Source organism: Coffea arabica, chromosome 4e (genome assembly GCF_036785885.1).
Source record: "Coffea arabica cultivar ET-39 chromosome 4e, Coffea Arabica ET-39 HiFi, whole genome shotgun sequence".
NCBI lineage: Eukaryota > Viridiplantae > Streptophyta > Magnoliopsida > Gentianales > Rubiaceae > Coffea > Coffea arabica.
In genome coordinates this window covers 40,450,690-40,469,885 of record NC_092317.1, presented here as the reverse complement: position 1 = coordinate 40,469,885, position 19,196 = coordinate 40,450,690, and the positions used below count along the sequence as shown (strand labels likewise).

Here is a 19,196-nt window from a genome sequence, read left to right as displayed (position 1 = left end):
TTTAATGAAATCGTCCTCTCGCTTCTCCTGGACGATGGGTGGAAGGTATTTTTCGTTAAACTCCCGTACGAAGTTTAACTAGGTCCATGCAGTCGCCTCTCTCTCCCACTTGGCCCTCACTACGTTCCACCAAGCCCTAGCTGGCCCTTCGAACTGGAAAACAACGAATTGAACTTGCCGCTCATCTGTATAGTTTAGGGCAGCAAAAATATTTATCATGGCCTCTAGCCATTTCTCGGCCCCATCCGGGTCTGGCCCTCCTAAAAATTTGGGTGGAGAGAACTTCTGGAATCTCTCTAAAGCTCTATCTTGTCCCATATCGGGATCCCTAGGTTGATTTACAGGGGCTTGACCCTGTTGTTCCACTAAACGGGCCAAAATATTAGTCATTTGCTGGATAGCAGTTGCCACTTGATCTCCCCCTGCAGCTTGGGGTTCAGGTTGTGGCTCAACCGTTGCCTCTCTCTCCTCTCTCGGTTCTTGCACAGGTTCTTGTGCGCGTCTACCCCCACGGTCTCGACTAGGACCGCGTCCTCGGTTAGTTCCCCTGGTTTGACTTATTCTACCCTCCATGTTTTGGATTTAGCCAACTATAGACATATAAACAAGGTAAGGGATAGCTCGTATAGCTCGTATAACACGTTGCAAAAGGCTAAATAAAGGCATTAAAACACATAATAAACAAGTACTTTATACACATAGCAAACAAGTCATATATACAGGCCAACAAGTCACATAGTCAGAGGCTATCACAGCCAAGGAACATAGAACAAAAGGTATTTACATCCACCATCACTACAAAAAATTATTTCTTTCGTGACAAATTTTTCATGACAAGAAACCTTTTCGTTAGGAAAACCATGCTTTTTATGACAACCCGTCAAGCAAATATCCTTCAAAAGGTGCTGCTACTTTAAACGAGTTTTTCTATTTATTTCATTGTCTAAAATTACTTTCCCCACATCAATTTGTCAGGAAAAGTTTTCATTCTCCCTCCATTTTTTTCCCACCAATTTTTTTCCCCTCTTGGACCGAAAAGGAATTTAGAAGGACATCTTGTCCTTATGACATAGACACCGGGAAATTCAAGAAGCACTTTTCCCAAATCTCTACTTTTGGAACAACAACAACAACAAAGTACACTTTCTCCAAATCTTCAGCTTGTCTTCATCTCCAACAACAGAGAACACCAACGAACTCCTCCGAACTTGTCTTCATCTCTTTCAACAAGAGAGACAACACGATGGTCTAAGGTGATGTAAAAATCAAATAATCCTTCAATTTTGTCTTGAATCAGCTCCCTTTCTCCGAATCCCCCTTCAATTTTGTCCTTAATTGACTGTGAAATGACGGTCCTACAGATCATCAGTTCAAGTTCGGTGTCAAATATTTTCTCTGCATAAAAATTGACTCATTTGTGATCTAAGTTTTCAGAAATTGTTTTGGAGAACCTCATTTGGCCCCTTAAAGTTTCAAATTTGATTATTTTCATTATTTTGGTTGAGAATGAGGAATTTAGTGCAAATTTGATAGGCTCCCATCTCCCTGATGTTCACAAAGGAACGGTTCTTGGAAAACTTGTTCTTGCGTGTGAAGAGTTGAGAATTCTGCACATGTACATATAAAATTGATTTGCCAGTTCGTTTTTGGCAGAATGGTGCAGCAGTCTGGTGCATCAGCTTTCGGAAAATTCAGGGTCAAGGATTGACTATTCTTGGAGGTGAGTCCTTGACAGGTTCAGTTCCCATTGGGCAGATATGACTTGTAAATTGCAAAATGAAATATTACTATATGAGCAAAATGGGTCCTATATTTTGGATTAACTCCAGAGTAGATCCAAACTTATGGTGCAATGTTCACATCTAGGTGTGCTAGACGCTTGTCTTGTGTCGAACATTTTTCCTGATTTATCCTTGTTATTTGTCTTTCAGTTTTTTGTCATACATGTGATGGGCAACCGGCTTTCAACAATTTTATCTACTACAATTTTCTTTGATTTTTCAATGTCTGAAACCTTGTTAAGGATTCATCTCTGATTGATCATTTAGTATGAGCCTTCAATGTGATGGCAGAGATACATGTTCAGTGTTTCTGGTTTGTCCTCTTGTTTTGTCATGAAAGTGTCTGAATGAAACTGGAATTTGTTTCCTATTTTTCTTCATTATTTGTTTCCTTTCATGCAGACCTTGTTCTGAAAGACAAGATTGTTGTTTATGATTTGGCTGGCCAAAGGATTGGATGGGCTAACTATGACTGTAAGTTCCCATATCAAGAGCATTTTCCAGCCGTTGGCTTGATTTTTACAGTGCCTTCTATTCATCATTTATCTGATTGGATTAAAAGGGGAAACTTGGATTAAAAGTGAAATTGTTTTCTCTGATACAGATACACTTGAAATTCAGTTTTTAGTTCAAGATTCGCAGAATTTGGGGTTATGTATGACATCTGTTTATACATGTACAAACACGAAAATGGGCCAAATGGGAGAGGAAAAAGTGGTGTTGCCGGAAGGGAAGAGTAGGTGCGGTGCGGTATCAAGTGGGGAAGGTAGTGGAATTTTGAGAGGTTTGGGTTTTAATATGGGAATAGTCACATTGACAGATTGGCACAGGTCTAATTTAATATAGGACGTGGGAGCAATTCACGCAATAATGCGACACAGTCAAGTGTATTTTAGATATTTTGGCTAAGGGCCCCTACTTATAAATTTGGAGCTGATCTCATGGATAAATATTTATGGTGAAGTTGGCTAGTTTGATATTATGTCATGGGGAGCATTAAAAATTTGTACCAGACGAAAAATGCATCAGCAACTAGCCTATATTGTTAGGGGCTTTTATCTATTGGTTTGGGTATTTGGAGTCTATGGTGAAAATGGACCATCTGGTTTTAGAGGTTTGGTTGGAATGGGAGCTTTTGGTTCTTTTTGTTAAGAGGATGGCTATACATCCATCGTGTCCAACTAAATCCATGCAAGAAATGTAGGAAGTAACATAAAAAAAAAACAGTTTCACAATCATTAGCTCTTTCTGGTTTTCTGAAGTACTATAATATCCTTGCAAGTTTTATACCATAGGTTTTTTATGCCAGTTTTCAGTTAGCATTAGTAGGCAGGAAAAAGAAGGGAAACGTAAAGAAGTGCAGCACTTGTAAATTCTTTATCTAGTGTGAATCTTCTGATAGTGATGAAACCATTGACATGGATATAGATTTAGATAGTGCTTAAGAAATAGCATAGAAGTGCCAAGTGAAAAGGTTTTTGGCATTGGAGAAGAAAGTGTTACTTTTTGTGGTTTTACCCAATATTGATCAAATTGATATCTTTTTCATGGTTTTAACTCTTTGTTAAGTTTTTGGTATAACTTAAATTTTGATCTCTGTTTATAATTTGACATCAAAATTTTACTAATTTGACTCCTTTTTTATCATATACTTTGTTATTGCAGATGGCACCTTCCGGGAAACGGTTGAAGAGAAACTGCCCACCCAATACCAACTTGCAATCTGAACAACCACCAACTTCAAACTCAACTTTGGAGCATCAATCAGCTACCACAGGTGATGATATCCAGATTAATTCAAATAATAGTAATCCTACTCAAGCATTGGCGAATGGTAAGTGAAAATGCTGAATAATGATTTACTTATTACCATTCAATGTATGCATCCTTTTTGTGATAATTCATAATAAGCATCAACTAGAATGTTTAACATTTGTTCTCAGAACAAAGAAAGCAAAAAAAAGGCAGGGGCCCAACCACGGGAAAAGTTATCGAGAAGATGATACGAGCTAATGTAAATGCCATTCAGTACTAAGATGTGTACATATATAATATTACTGTCTATTCAAGATTTTTTTTTTATAATCAGTTTCCTAGAATTTCAATTGGGGTATACCTGAATGATGCTTCATTTGTTAATATTAGGGAGGCAAGCCATTGGAAATTGTCTTTCCTGAAGGATGTTGCAAACCAATCAAGTATGCTGCTCAACTTGCTAGTGGTATAGGTTATGTTGTAAGGCACCTCTCTTCACTGAAGGACATACGCACATATGATGACATACCAAATGAGAAAAAACAGAACCTATATGGTGGCTTGATGGTACCAGATTACACCGTTGTCTTTTATAATGACATTTAGTGTGTTAATATTTATTTTGCTGACTTGACCAATTCTAAAAATGATCTATTTCTTAATGGTAATTTATAGGGATGGTTTGACTTCAAAGATTGGGAAACTGATCCTAATGTGGAAAAGTATGTGGATGACATGCTTCAGAATAGCTATAGGCAGTGGAGGAATACTATGCACATAGATTATAAGATGTTGAAGGCAACTGGAAAAGATCCACTTACCTCATGTCCTTATGACTGGATTGAGCAAGATGAGTGGAAAAGTATGTGTGATTGGTTCAAAGATCCTATATTCAAGGTGATTGGTTCTAGTTTTGTTTACTTGCATGATCTTAATTCTTTTGTTGCCTTTTATGTTTTGTCTAACTATCTTTTTGGTATTTAATAGAAAAAATCAGAAGCCAATACAAAGAACCGTGCCATGTTACCCTATCCGCACACTGGCGGTTCAAAATCAAATCATGTTCGAGCACAAGAGATGGTATATTACTGATTTTTTATTTCCATTTTGGCTTATATTTATACTAGGAAGAAAACTAGAGCTAACTCGTGATCTTTTATGCTATAAAATAGGTTCCACCAAGTGCAATTGATGCCTGGACTGCTGCTCACATAAAAAAGGATGGCCAATTTGTGAATAATACTGCAAAATCTCTCGATGTAATTTTCACTATAGTCGGCTGATTCTAGTAACTTTGTTTTTTATTAGTAACAGGACATTTACATATATATTATACATTTAATGACTCTTTGAGTTATGTGAATCTAATATGTACAGGATGAGTTAAAAGAAGAGAGAAGACAATGCATCGAGAATGGAGAAATTGTCAATGAAGTTAAAATTATGGAAAATGTCCTAGGAAAGAGGGCTGGTCGTGCCAAAGGGTTGGGTATGGGGGTCATACCACCCCAATCTTCTCGCAAACCCGAATCTTCAGCTAATAGAGCACTATTTGAAGAACTAAAACAGTGCAAGGAGAAGATTCAATGCTATGAGGAGCGAATTCAAGCACAAGATACCCAAATCCAAAATCTTGTACAAAGCCAGCAAGGGATACAGGAAATGCTGCAAGAATTCCTCGTTTGGAAACAGAAGCAGTGTGGAGGTTCTTCCTAGTAATGGTGAGTTTGTAGATCTTTATTCGAAACAAATATATTTATGTGCAGTTACTTACTATTGTGGAACAACTTGGTTACTTCAGCATAGTAATTATTCTTGTATTGCTTGTCCTCATGATTAGGTGGTCCTTAAGCAATTTGTAGTGATCATCCATGCATCATAACAAAAATACATCTTTTCCATGCCATTCTATTGTTTCTCTGATTTCAGATTTTTCTTGGTTTTATTGTACAGGTTTGGGATGAACGTTTGGGACTGCTTTTGGCTTTTGGCTTTTGAGATTGGGATAAACTCAACATTATGGACTGCTTTTGGCTTTTGGACTGCTTTTAGCTCATACTGAAGAATTCCTCTATTTTGATATCATCCATCTCTAGTATGTTGTTGACCATGGAATTGAAGTCCATCTTTTGATTTTAGCACATGTTAGGTATATGGCAGTTATCTAGGGAGAAATAGCAATATTTATATTGGTTTCAAATCATGAAATGTAATGATATGTCAATGTTTGACATGGTTAACTTTTGTGGTTTGACATATTATGGTTGCCTACTAATGAAATTTGTGAAGTTTTGGTTGATATTTTGCTTGCATACTTTTATATTTTGATTGGGTGGAGTGTTTTAGTAGATGATATTATTACTTTGTTGTCACTAAAATTGCTAGGCTTAAAAATGCTAAATGGTGAAATTAGAAACTAATATATTATAGTGATGCAGCTGTCGTCAGGAAAAATAACATTGAATTGTCATTAAAGTACGTCCAGCAAGTTTCAATGCATGACTTTTCTTGACAATCGAAAAATTAGTGACAAAGTTCAGGGTCTTTCCTGACAAAGGTTCGTCAAGAATATGAGGTCTTTTCCTGACGACCGAATCGTCACGATTACCTTTCTTGATGACACGTCACAGAAAATGGAACTTTTCCTGACGAGAATTCCACTAGTTGTCAGGAAAACCTTTTGCCGACGGCGTATAGGTGACCAATCTTCTCTGACGACATTAGCGTCACGAAAACTTTTCCCGACGATATACGCAACTTTTCTTGACAAAGATTGTTGTCACTAGAAATATTTTTTTTTGTAGTGCATGACACGTCAAAATCAAAAACAAAAGGAGACGTGTCGTCCCACTATGTTCCTAACTATCCCACAAAATCTCCTCCAACCCAAACTAACAAGTGGTCTGGCTAGACGCCGACCCAACCGACTCCGAGGATGCACTCAGCTCCTCCTCTGGGTCCTCCTCAGGATCCTCATCCGGATCCTCCTCAAGAGTACCAGGAGCGCCAGGAGCTACAGGCGCTTGGCCTTCTCCGGCCAAGTCCTGAAGCACATCATCCACTAATGCCTCGCACTCGGTCAGGATGTGGCCAGTCCGGTCTCGTATATCTCCAACTACTCGCATCAGACGTCCAGTAGTCGCCTGAGCCTGCTCGCGGAAAGCATCGGTCCGCTGCTGCTCCTCCAGAACCGAGGCCTCCAACTCTCGGATCCGGGCTCCCTGGTCTCGGAGTGTAACTCGAAGACGCTCTATCTCCGCATAGCACCTACGATTGGTGCTACCCAATCGTCTCCGCTCGTCATCCACAGCGAGCACTACTCGGTCAGGGTAGGAGTAGGTCTTCTAGCAGTCGCAGCGTCGGATCTTGCGCGCTGGGGACTACCGCTGCACTGGCCTACCGGGAATCTCCTGGTATGTGATCACGCGAGAGACGGGCCCCTCCAGATAGGGTTCGTCAGCAGGAGCGTCAGAAGGTACATCAGCAGGTACGGGCTGAGACGGCCCCGCACCCCCAGAAGCGTCAGCGTCTGCCATCACCTAAATTTGCAAATAACATTGCAAAAGTAAGTACGCAACACGTAGAAAACAAGGCTAAAGGCTAAGCTCAAGGATAAAACCCTAACCTATCGTATCAAGCACTCAATCTATCCAGATCAATTCACAACCTAGGCTCTGATACCACCTGTGACGACCCCACCTCCCCCTAAGGCGTACCAGAGGGTTCGGCGGACCGCCTGTCCAACTCTCGCCAGGACTCACTCACTCGAATCACGTGCACACATCCATGAACCATAAATAACATCCACAATTCAAACTTATAATTTACATTGATAGAAATCAGGGTACAAAGTCTCAATATACCCAAACTAGTTCAAAGTATATACACTCCCCTAACAAAACATTCTATTCGAGGAATAACGCGAGTACAAGTCAAAAGTCAAAATAACTAGACTACGCTAGTCTTTACACGTCTCACGCGCCCCTCGTACCCCTGTAAGGAAAACAAAACTAATAGGGTGAGCTAAAGCTCAGTGATGTTCCAAATATCAAATTGTCCAGCAAACAAGATAATAACCATGTAATAGTGAAATAGCGAGCAAACAAGTTCAAGTAAAGAGATAAAACTTCAAGTAGTCAAGAATTGTGTGGATCATGTTCACAAGTAAGGATACAGTTTCTCATGTCTCGGCTCCATCCCAGCTTGATCGAATAGTAGTTGACGCTCCGTCAACTTTCAAGTAATAACTAGTCCAGAAAGCAAACTCCACTTCTCGCCAGTCTCCGTCCACCAATCAACCCCCTTTTCCGGGCCCGCATGCCACACGAAACACGGGAGGTAATACTCGAGTATACCGGATTGTCGAGGAGATAACACTCCACTCGACCTTACTAGTGACCCAGGGTTTGTTATCTAATCGATCAGGCCCTTGCCGGCTCGACTCGATTAACTAGCCACAGGGTTTCTGGAATTCCAGGCATAATATAATTCATGTGCATGTAGAGCAAGTCAAGTAAAGTCGATAAACAAGAACGAATTTGGATAGGGCAAGTGCGATAAAGTACACCCTTACTCTATCAAATCACATATATATCACGTATTCACGTTGATCAAAGATAAATGACAAATATCGAGTTCAATCAGATATTTGGAAGCACTCACCAAAATAGTGCCTCTAGTGCTCTTGTTTGGGTGGTACTCCGGGTTTGGAGTCCAAATCTGCGATAAAACTTAACTTGAGAACTTTGAAAATCAACTAAGGTTCGAAACTTAAGCGTTTCGTTCAATAAGAATCAAGAAAGTGAAATTCACTTGAGAAATAGCTGTGAAATAGTTGATCGCTTTTCAAACTGAAAAATTTGATAACATGTTTGCTTGGAGATGACTTTTGAGTCAAAAGTGCAAGTAAAACGGTTTCATAGTGATTCATATCGTTTTCCTAAGAGTACGAGTTCGGCCAAGTCCTAACATATAACCCTTGATAGTTCAAGTGATAATCACTTTTAACCTTTACTCAAGTTGCAAGTATAGTTTTCTAGTTTTCGAGCGTAAATTTGGGCAGCATGCCCTTTGTGTTTACCTAATTTTCCATCCATTTAGGCTTCATTATTTTTCCTCAGCCAATCCCAAAGTCATATATATCATAAATGCAAGTCAATAGCCGTTCCATAGGCTCATAACATCATAAGAATAAGAATCAAAGTAATAACTAGTGCGGAAATACAATCTAGCAAAAGACAGATTTGACGTGTGGTTGCGGAAATAACACATCCGAGGCTACGCTTATCGGATTGAGGCGGAACTTATACCGTTTCGAAGCTAAGACACAGGGATACAATGTTCATGAAGATCACTTAGTCCAGTTTCCAATGCAACCTAGTCAAATCCTCAATTTACAGAACCAAAATCCAACTAGTCGGCTATTTAACCGTACTGTACTGGAATGGTCATATCTCAGGTTACCAAGGTCCGATTAAGGTGTTCTTAGAGGCGTTTAAAAGCTAAGTAAGAATAATAAAACTTTCATGTTTTGGTAAAAAGCTAAATCAGTACGGATCCTAGTGAATAAACGTGATAAACTGGATAAACTGACCAAACGGACTACTGGGAAAAACCTTAAAATAGTGAGGGTATTTTGGTCTTTTCATGGGATACGTTGCTCCGATTGAGCTGAAATTTTTTAGAAACCTATAAAATACCATTCTCTACAACTTTCATGTTTTAGGTCAAGCATAATTTGGCCTCTAACTATGAGTATTAAAATCAGACAGAATGAAATCCTGAAATTCCAGAAATCTGGAATTTTTGAAATCTCAAGTCAATCCTTCCATTTTCTTGCTTCCAATTCTACCAAAGCCCCTTATCTACTATTATACACAACATATACTAAGTATAAAACAAGGTTAGGCAGAAATTAATCAAACCCTAGCTTGCATATCTCATCCAAGAATCATCACAACAACTTGCTTATATTGTAATCAAACTAAAACATGATCTAAATAACATCTTAAACCAAAATTTAAAGGAACAAGGATCATGATCAGATTTTTATACCTCAAAGACAAGGCTTGGAAGAGTGATACTTCACCCCCTTTGAAATTTCTTAGTTCCTCTAGCTTCTCCACTCACCAACTAACACTTTAATCGGTTTAGTTTCCTTTCTTTCTCACTTGGTTGATCAAACTCAAGATGAAATGGTTGTTTTTCTTGTTTTTCTTGCTCTCCCTTTTCTCTCTCTCTCTCGGCTGTGATGGTACAGAAATGATGAGTTTTGGAGTTGGTTTTAGGGATAAATATGATGTAAATTCATTAGTCAACCAACCAAGGAAAGACTACCACTTTTTGCTTCAAGATTGGTTCTTAATTTTTTTCCTTTTCCTTGTCGTTTTTGGTCAAAAAATTCGGCCAGCTTGCTCAGCTTTATAGCTGATGTTTGGCTCTAATATTAAAGAGATTAAGTATATAAAAAATGATGGTCAAGTGGTGCGTTCAATCGGTAGTGCACGGTACCCGTCGGTTCGCACCGTTTTTCTTAAAAACACATGTACTAGAGTTTTTACTTCCTATTCACCAACTCTATATCATTGCTCCTAATCACATATTATTTCTCACTTAAAAGTCACTTTTAATCACCAAATTTGATCCTTGCTCAGTACCGAAAATTCATCCGGCGAAAAATCACGAAAACCCTAATTTGCTCCAATCTTGAAACCAAAAGTGAAACCCTACTTTCTAGGTTTATTTACACTTATTGTGGAATAATTGGGTAGTAGGGCTTTAAAAAATAATAATTTCCAAATAAAAGGGCATTTTTGAGAAAAAATATGAGAAATTTGCGAGTCCTCACACAACCACACTCAAAGTTCCTTGACGAAGCTTTTTATAAAATCGTCTTCGCTCTTTTCTTGGACTAGTGGAGGAAGGAATTTCTTATTAAATTCTCGTACAAAGTTTATCCAAATTCTTGAAATTTGATCTCTTTTCCACTTGTTTATTATAACATTTTACCAGGTTCGGACTGCTCCCTCAAGTTGAAATACAACAAAAGTTACTTTTATTTCTTCTGTATAGTTCAAGGCATCGAATATATTCCTTATATTTTCTAACCAATTTTCAGCCACTTCTGGGTCAGGTCCGCCAAAAAATTTGGGTAGGAAGAATTTTTGAAACCGTTCCAAAACTCAATCATCCCCTATCTCTTGGTTTTCACGTTAGTTTTCTTGTCCAACTCTCTGGCCCTGTTGAGCTACTAAGAGCTCTAGTACATCCGTCATATGAGTTAAAACTAATCTCATTTGGTCATCTCTTCCCCCAACCCTTGGCTCGGCGTTTTGATCAGTAGCAGACTCATTATCTACTCTTTAATTTCGGGGTTATCTGGGTTGATGTCCCTTTCGTTGTCCTCTAGTTTCCATATTCACAGCTAATCTAGATGCACATGCATAAACCCCATACTAAACCATAATCGAACTACACACACATACCAGTAACACTTCTAAAGAAAAATGAAATCACTTGCACAGATAACATTATCACCGTACAAGTCAAACACAAACTCAAATTTATCAGATCATAACACAAGTTACAGTCAAATAAAGTACATTCCAAGTCAAGATCAGCAAACAAAAGTAAATAGGTGATTAACAAAAGTACATGCATCTCCAATGTACAAACTCCTAAGTTCTACTCCCATCGTCCCATTACAAAAGATCAAAAGTAGTGTTTCATTAGATTAATTGGAACTAGATGATTCCTGTTCCCTAACATAATCAACTTCATTCCCACACTAGGATCCTCTGAGTCTCGATCTTCTCCACCTCTCTCTCTTAATTGGTGTCATTCTAGCCAAATGATTATTGGTTTCCTGTAACTATTCACGTGAAATATCGATTCGTTCTTATTCCCAACAAATAGAGATCTCAAGTCCTTAGCATTGCCCTCAACTCTTAAGTACTCGGGTACAAAAATCTGAAATAAGATAATTCACAACTCGAGCCAACCGGTCCCAAGTGTAAATCACCACATTTGAGATTTTTACCCAACATACATATCTAATTTTGCCCAAGTATCAAGATAAAAGGGTTTATACCTATCACATTCGTGATTCACAACTTACGCTCTAGAAGAGTACTTAAGTTTTCACTCATTCACATAATAATGACCATAACACCACTTGGCCCAATCTCACCCCGCGCAGAGACCACGCGAAATGACTCTGATACCACTTGTGGCGCCCCTACTTCTCCCAAGGGTATCCGCGGAACGCCTGCCCAATTCTCGCCACGACTCGATACAAGTCAAATTTAAACTTAAAGGTACACAACCAATAATAAAATTCAAATTAAGGAAAATCTCTCCCTTAAATAAACTTTCAAGTCTTACAAGTTATCAAAATTACCTTAATCTTCAATCTTAAATACAACCCAAAAGAATATGTACTACAATCATCTCCTACAACACAACTTAAAGTCTCCAAAGAAAACAACTTAGTACTATTCGTGAGCACTCTCGGTTTTGAACCCTGTTAAGGAAAACAAAAGCGTGGAATGAGCTAAACAACCCAGTGAGGTTCCAAAACACATAAGCAGTTCTAATAGATCAAGTAAATTAAGCATAACGTACATACGGTTCAAGGTGTCACACTGGCACACTAAAATGAGACATTTATCATTTTACAGAAATAAACACACATTAAAAGGATACGGTGTTCACGTGGAACTGTTTCGGTCAACTTCACCTTATAACTCCAATAATTCCCCCCGTTTGTCTGGCCATCACCTTATCCCTCCAGTGGTAATACTCGAGTATACCGATACAGTGGCCCTGGGTTCTAACCTACCCGATCGATCCCAGTCTTGGCTCGAACAGGTTAGCAACAAGGGCAGGGCCCAATTTAGTTAAGAGCTTACAACACGCACAAGTAATCAAATATACAGGTAAATGGTAGAAATTCACGATTAAACGGTAGAAATTTGTTATTTTAGTAGGTTGAGTGAGATAAAGTACACACTCGCCTTAAAACGGTGAAAAATTTCATAGGAGCAATTATAGATAACACTTAATACTTAAACACACAAGAAATATGTGGTAAACATGTAGCAAAACTATTCAAGTCACAAACACCTACAAGGAACACTCACCAAATCAAAAGTGTAAACCAAGAGCGAGACAAGATCAAACGGGTTCCTTGGGATCCTCTTGATCACTTAAGACATGTACAATTACAAATCACCTAGGCAATCAACCAAGGTCTAGTAGTATTCCCGCTACTCTCATTTAAGAGATAACGCGTTCAAATCGAATACAAATATCACTTAATAATTTGATCCATAAGGGTAGCATTTGAAAATATCTAAGAATACATTAATCCGAGTCAAGTCATGTCCAAGATTCTCCAAGTTGAAAATTAAACAAATCTCTAGGTTTTGGCACGAAAACCAAGAAAGATGGAGGATTAGTTTCTTGTCAAAATTCCCTAGCTGAATGCCCAAGTTTCAAGTATAAGTGAGCTTTCTCATTTTTCAAACTCATTTAGTTAAAGTCTAGTAAAATCGCCAACAACGGCTCACTAACTTCTTTAGCCACCAATTCAAGTTGTACCCGTAAATCGAATAAAATTCTCAAGTTCTCTTTTACTAAAAGCTTCACTCAACGTCCATTTTCAACGATTAAATCGAGGGCGTATACTCAAGAGGCTATGGCGATAGAAGCTTTGGTTTTCAAATAAGGAAGATAAACACATTTTTACTTGGAAGCTCGGCCAAAACATTCCGAGTATTACTAATTACATTCACAAGAAACCTTTCAAATCATTCTTTTAAAATACTTGTATGATTGCCAATTCTAGTACAATTGTCATGGCCATACGAATAGGGATTGAAGTCTCTAATTTGAGTACGAAGAGAAGTACCATTAACCAAGGGAGTTATATGACCAAGTAAATGCATCAAGAGAGATTTAACCGTCGGAAACCAAGATTGGAAATGAAAGTTCAAAGTTCCAAAGAGACCTTGTATTAAACCATGAAAACAAACTTAAAATAGTCCAACAATCACAAAGGAAGGTTGAAAGATCTTAAAGGAGTAATTTGGTTGAAAACAAAAATTTTTCTAGTTTAGAGTGACACTAATTTGAAAAATCGTATCTCGAGTTCCGTAAGTCCAAAAATGGAAAAATTTGTACTGTTGGAAACTAGATCCAAAGTACTAAAAGTTCCTAGAAGATATTTTTCCAAGATTCTAAACGGAAAGCATTCATTTTTCAGCTCAAAGTTGCTGATTTAAACAAGCAAAACAGAACTAGTCTTGGTTTTGCAGTCATCTTTGAAAATTCGGCATAATTCACGGAAAACAAATCATGCTCTGAAATTCGTAGCACAATAAGTGTTTCAAACAAGGTTTCTAACACAATAAACAGAACTAAATTTGGTGTTTTGAGTATCAAGATATAGCAGTTCAAATTCGGTAAAATTTCACTACTAAAACAGTGAATTTCCAGATTTTAAAAGCCATCTTTGTAGCATCATTTGGATATCGAAAGGTTATCGAAATATCACTAAATTTGGTACACTTAAACCTCTATATGTAGACTACCCCTGTATCAAATTTCATGAAAAACCACAAGTGGAAAGGCAGTTAACAAAATGACTAAAACTCGTAAAATTCCCAAAGCAAATCTGCCATCTCACCCTTTTCTTTCTTTCCAAACATTTTGTATAATGAAATCAGTTCCAATTCGGTTCATTTTTGGAATCAAGGTCCTTTAAACATTCAAAAAGTAAGTGATAGTTGATTGACATCAAAATTTTCGAAATAAAACTTCCCACAACAAGCTCGACCAGTCGGCCAGAAAGAAGGAAAAGCTTTCCAGTTTTCCAGCTTTATTGCACTTTCAAAATCAGGCCATATCTCACTCAATACGAGTTCAAATTATGAATGGTTGGTGGCGTTGGAAACTAGGTTCAAAATAATTCATTTTATCAGAGGAAAACATTTCCAAAATCAGTTCACAAGTAGTTCAAATTCAAGCCACAAGTTGCAGCCTCTCATGTCCATTCGAATGGAACAGGCAGACAGAACAGAACAGAACAACTGACTTTACCAATTCACTGCAGTTCACTCAGATCATACTAGCAAGAGATTTTTATACCGTTAGAAAGCTACGGATGTCTAGTTTCAAATGCTGCAAACAGAATGCTATTTTGAATTTTGTACAAAGAGATATGTTCAATCAAAGAAGCATTGTTTGGCAGCCCAGATTACCATTTCCAGGTATCTTTCAATTTCGAAAATTCAAGTTTTGCTCAACCAAATCAAATGATTTTTTGACAACATTTTGTACACACAATATACCACATATAACCATCAATTTCACAGAAAAATAAGTATCAAAAATTCGAAATGAAAACAGAGCAACAATGGACAGAATTTCGGCCATCTTGCCTCTCACGGTTTTCTCTCTTTCTTTTCCTCTTCTAGTTTCTTCCATTAAAACTCATCACAAACACACTAACACACACATAAACATCATGGTAGCTCTCATTTAACTAACATGGGAGTTCATAGAGTACACTTCAACCAACCAAATTCAAGCAACAACAACAATAAGGAAGCTACAAGCTTCAAAACTAAGAAATGAAACAAGAAAGCAAGAGTTTTGGTGAGAGATGTTTATACCTTCAAAACCCAAGAAGAAACCCTATATTTTTGGTGTGAGAACTCCTTAAAACAACCCCTAACCAGCCGCCCCTCTCTTCCCTTCAAGCTAGAGGAAGAACCCAAGGAGTTTGATGGTTGGATGATGTTTTGCAAGCAAAATGGAAGTTAGAAGTGAGGAGCTCTCTTCTTCCCTTTCTTGTCTTGAGGGCTGGCCGAATGGAATGAGAGAGAAAATGGTTTGGTGGTCCAATTCTTGGAGAGCAGGAATGAAGAATTGTGTTGGAGAAGCTAACTTAAAGTTGGTGCACAAAGTCAACTCTTAATAGTAACTCGATAGGGTTTCGTACTAGCACTTTCTCTCTCGTTTGGTACACTTATGCACTAATCTTCCAAGGTACCTCCTTTAATATGGTAATTATTCACCCTTAGTAGTCTAGTATTAATTCCTCAAATTTTCAATTAGTCGTACCAGCACGACTTTCGGGAAACTATTGACTCGCGCGCGGTAAATGCTTAATTTTATCTAACTCACATCTAATCCCTCAATTAACTTTTCTTAGTCTACTATTGATCATTCTTCATTCTCCAAGATTATTACACTCTGGAATCAAATATAGTTTCGAAAAATGTGTACTCATTATTTCTCGCTAAACGAACAGTAGAAAAATTAATTTTGCTAACAGAACGTTTTAAAATTATAAAAGGGACATTTTTGCATATAAATGGACTTGAAACGGATGAAATAAATTATTTGGGATAAACGGGTGATTAAATAATCAAATAAGCCAGTAAAATAAAATAAAAATAAGAAAAAAAATTCGGATCCTCACACTTTCTCTCATATGCTTTGCTAATTTCTACCTTTTAATCGTGTTTTTATTTTCTATCGAACCATTAAAATGGTCTTGGCGTGAACTACCCAAAAAGCCCCTACATGGACCGCCGTCTATTCGAATAAAAGACATGTTTGGGAGCAGCGCTGCGACACAGGTCCTTAATTAAGGTATATATTTTACTTTGAGGACTAATTGCATATAAAAAAAACTTTAAGGGACTAAATTGACATTAGTAAAAATATTTAGGGACTAAATTGGCAAATTTTCCCTGAATTTTTGCCTACTAAGTTTTTAGGAAAGTTTCGACCTAATGCTTGACTAATTCTCGATTTAATCAGGCAAATGGATCAATTTGGTTCGGTTTGAGTTTGAAAACACGGGTCACAAATATTTTCCAAACCCAAAACAATCAAAGCCAATTTTATTAAATAAAATCAACTAGTTTATTTTTTTAAGCATTAAAGGAAAAAATGATAGCTTAGCAAAAACAAAAAAAAATCATGAAAAAAGGAAAAAAATCTGCAGCTTAGCATAAAAAAATAAACTTTAAAAAGAGGGAAAAAACAAGGAAGTGTACAAATGAAAGGAAAAATTGGTATAAGGTAAAAAAAGAAGGAAAAATAAAGATAATTAACCGGGGTATTTTAAACCTTGAGTTTATGGTATCTCTTGATAGAGTAGTAGTAGAGAATTGAGGTTGCAAGTCTAGGGACAAGGGGGAGAATGAATCTAGAAAATAAAAAAGGTATGGAGAAGAGCTAGAGAGAAAAGAGAATAAGAAAGGGAGAACTGAGAGAGAACAACAAATGTCAGCTTACCAGATTAGTCTTTAGGGTTCGAAAAACTTTGATTCCTATTGCAATTTAATATGAGAAAATTGAAAAATTGTAATTCACGATTCAAACGGAGTATTATGATTTCAACGATCTTAATCAGTCTTGACAGATTTTGGTGACTGGTCAACTATAGATATGAACTAGATAAGAGACATTGCCAATTCACAATCCCACCAATCAAATGTGCTAGTCCAGTTCAAACTTTAAAACATTGTTGTAGGGATTTCAAATTCAACTAGGGAAGATCCACTTTACAACTTGACAGGTCTCCAAAATAATTAGTGGTGTTCATATTTCCAAAAAAAAAAAACTTAAAAACTGGCCAATCCAATATAGATCAAATTTTCGATTTTGGTAAAATGGAATTAAAAAAAAATCGAAACATAATGCTCAATAAAAAAATCCACTTTAACATTATACTTGGAAGTCAAATTTTGATGGAAGTTGACATGTTGGAGTTTTGCTTGATGATTAAATTTGGACTTCTTGTTTATTTCAATGTTATTTAAGAATTGAGATTATGAGTTGTGACTTAGGATTATGAACCTTTTTTTTGTATATCATGTTTGTTTGAGTTAAGTTAATTGAATTTGTTTGGCAAAATATATAGGATATTATTTTGTTACAATAAATTTTTAGAGAAAATTAAAATATTTTAACTCACTATTGACATTTCAGATTTTGGATATTACCGAATTACGGGTTCTTCAATCCAATTTAATAACTAAAAGTTGGATGGTAATCAAATATTGATATTAAAAAATTGATTCCCAAATTATTGAAATTTTTTTATCAAATTTCCTGATTACTGACTAATGAACACCCCAAAAAATAAACATCATCTAAAAAAAGTAATAGGCCATGTTACTTCCCTGTCAGAAAGCGCAAAATCTCTGAGTAGTATCCTCTTGTTGACACGATTTTTAGGACGGTCCCGCTTTACATGGTGTGGTTGTTTAATAACGATTACTGGAATTTAGAGTTTAGATCTAGGGTTGTGTCAGGTAGACGTGGAGCCTTTTAACTATAGCCCAATTTGATAAGAGCCGAAATATTTAGGGAAAAAGTCCCAATGACCTTCGAACTTTTGTCCTAGCGAACTTTTGGCCCTTTAATAATTAAAAGTAAACTTTTGGCCTGCAATTTATCAAAAAGTGCCAAATGTTGGTCATTTTGTCAGTTCCAACAGTTAAGAATGATGGAAAACATCATCACGTGTGTTTCATGAGGAATTAGCAGGGGCATTCTTGCCTCGTTAACTCAACAGTATATATGGAGTAAAAGGCAGCCAACCTCTTTACTCCATGGAAGATGGTCTACCCACAGCAAAAAAAAGACCCTCTCCATTGCAGTCCACAAAGATGGGATGCAACACATTGCAACCTCCACTGCGAGGACTCGCAAATTTTCTTATTTTAAATTCCTATTATGAGCTCATTTAAATATTTATTTGGCCGTTTACTTTGAATATTTTATTTTAACCTCTTTATACTCAATTACATGGAACTATGACCAACAAGTATTTTAAAAATGCCTTGATTCGAAAATTTATTTTTGAAAGCTCGTTCAAAGTGAATAGTGGATGCGCGTTTGAAGACAATAATCGAATCGAGAATACAATAATCTAGGAAAATTGGAGACTTGTACATTAGTCTTGAAATAGGTATTTTTTATGTTTAAGTGCTTAAGTATTAGTTAGTGAAACTATCGTTATAAGAATTTCTTGAAATTTCCACTTTATCGCGCACAAATCGGAAGTACGCGTTTTCACGTGCGCGATTAATTGAGGGACCTTAGACCCTTATTTTTAGACCATTAAGAATGAATAATAATAGTATGAATAGAAGTGCATTAGAGGTTTAGTGCACAAGTGAAACAAACACGAGAGGAATCGAGCACGAAACGCGAGCGTGTGCGCGCGAGGAGAGAGTTGACTTTTGAGGCAATTTGAACCAAACACATAAGCTTCTCAAGGAAGCTTCATTTCAGCAAATCACACTCTCTCTTTCTCACCATAGCAGCCAGCCACGAGGAGGAAGAAAGCTACCAAAATTCTTCTTCATTTCATCACTCAAATCTCACCCAAATCACTCCAAAATTTACACACAACTTGCAAACCACTTGGAGATCAACCTAAGCTAGGAAAAGAGCTTGCTTCTCACGGTTTTCTTTAGCTTCCAAGGACCGAAATTTTCTGTTTTAGTCATCTACTAAGGTAAACAATGATCAACTTCTTAAATCTTAGTTTATGGAAGTTATCTTGCACTTATGAGCTCATAGATTCACATGGATAGCTTTATATTGTTGAAAATCGTGTGAGTGGACTTTATG

The 19,196-nt window shown here is 37.1% G+C and overlaps 1 protein-coding gene and 1 long non-coding RNA gene across 3 annotated transcripts; both read left to right on the top strand.

The window, feature by feature from the left end:
- Positions 1-1,008: 1,008 nt before the first annotated feature.
- LOC113741491 (uncharacterized) lies at positions 1,009-2,340 on the top strand. Its single transcript, XR_003460637.2, has 3 exons — positions 1,009-1,253; positions 1,654-1,720; positions 2,184-2,340. It is a non-coding gene; the product is annotated as an uncharacterized lncRNA (long non-coding RNA).
- A 1,014-nt stretch (positions 2,341-3,354) lies between these two features.
- LOC113740986 (uncharacterized) lies at positions 3,355-5,252 on the top strand. 2 transcript variants are annotated; one of them, XM_072046748.1, is made up of 7 exons: positions 3,355-3,615; positions 3,725-3,795; positions 3,927-4,103; positions 4,212-4,433; positions 4,524-4,616; positions 4,709-4,795; positions 4,914-5,252. In XM_072046748.1, the coding sequence occupies exons 1-7, from the start codon at positions 3,447-3,449 to the stop codon at positions 5,250-5,252; spliced, it is 1,158 nt and encodes a 385-aa protein (XP_071902849.1). In that variant the 5' UTR covers positions 3,355-3,446. The 2 variants fall into 2 exon arrangements, with proteins under 2 accessions (XP_071902849.1, XP_071902850.1); XM_072046749.1 differs by lacking the exon at positions 3,725-3,795 and having other exon boundaries at positions 3,462-3,615.
- Positions 5,253-19,196: the final 13,944 nt, after the last annotated feature.

What these genes read in the sequence shown, in the direction of transcription:
- LOC113740986 (XM_072046748.1), top strand. Translation starts at nt 3,447, where the DNA reads ATGGCACCTTCCGGGAAACGGTTGAAGAGAAACTGCCCACCCAATACC. An exon ending in AGAAGATGATACGAGCTAAT is followed by an intron (nt 3,796 to 3,926) that starts GTAAATGCCATT and finishes TGTTAATATTAG; the next exon opens with GGAGGCAAGCCATTGGAAAT. An exon ending in ATACTGCAAAATCTCTCGAT is followed by an intron (nt 4,796 to 4,913) that starts GTAATTTTCACT and finishes TAATATGTACAG; the next exon opens with GATGAGTTAAAAGAAGAGAG.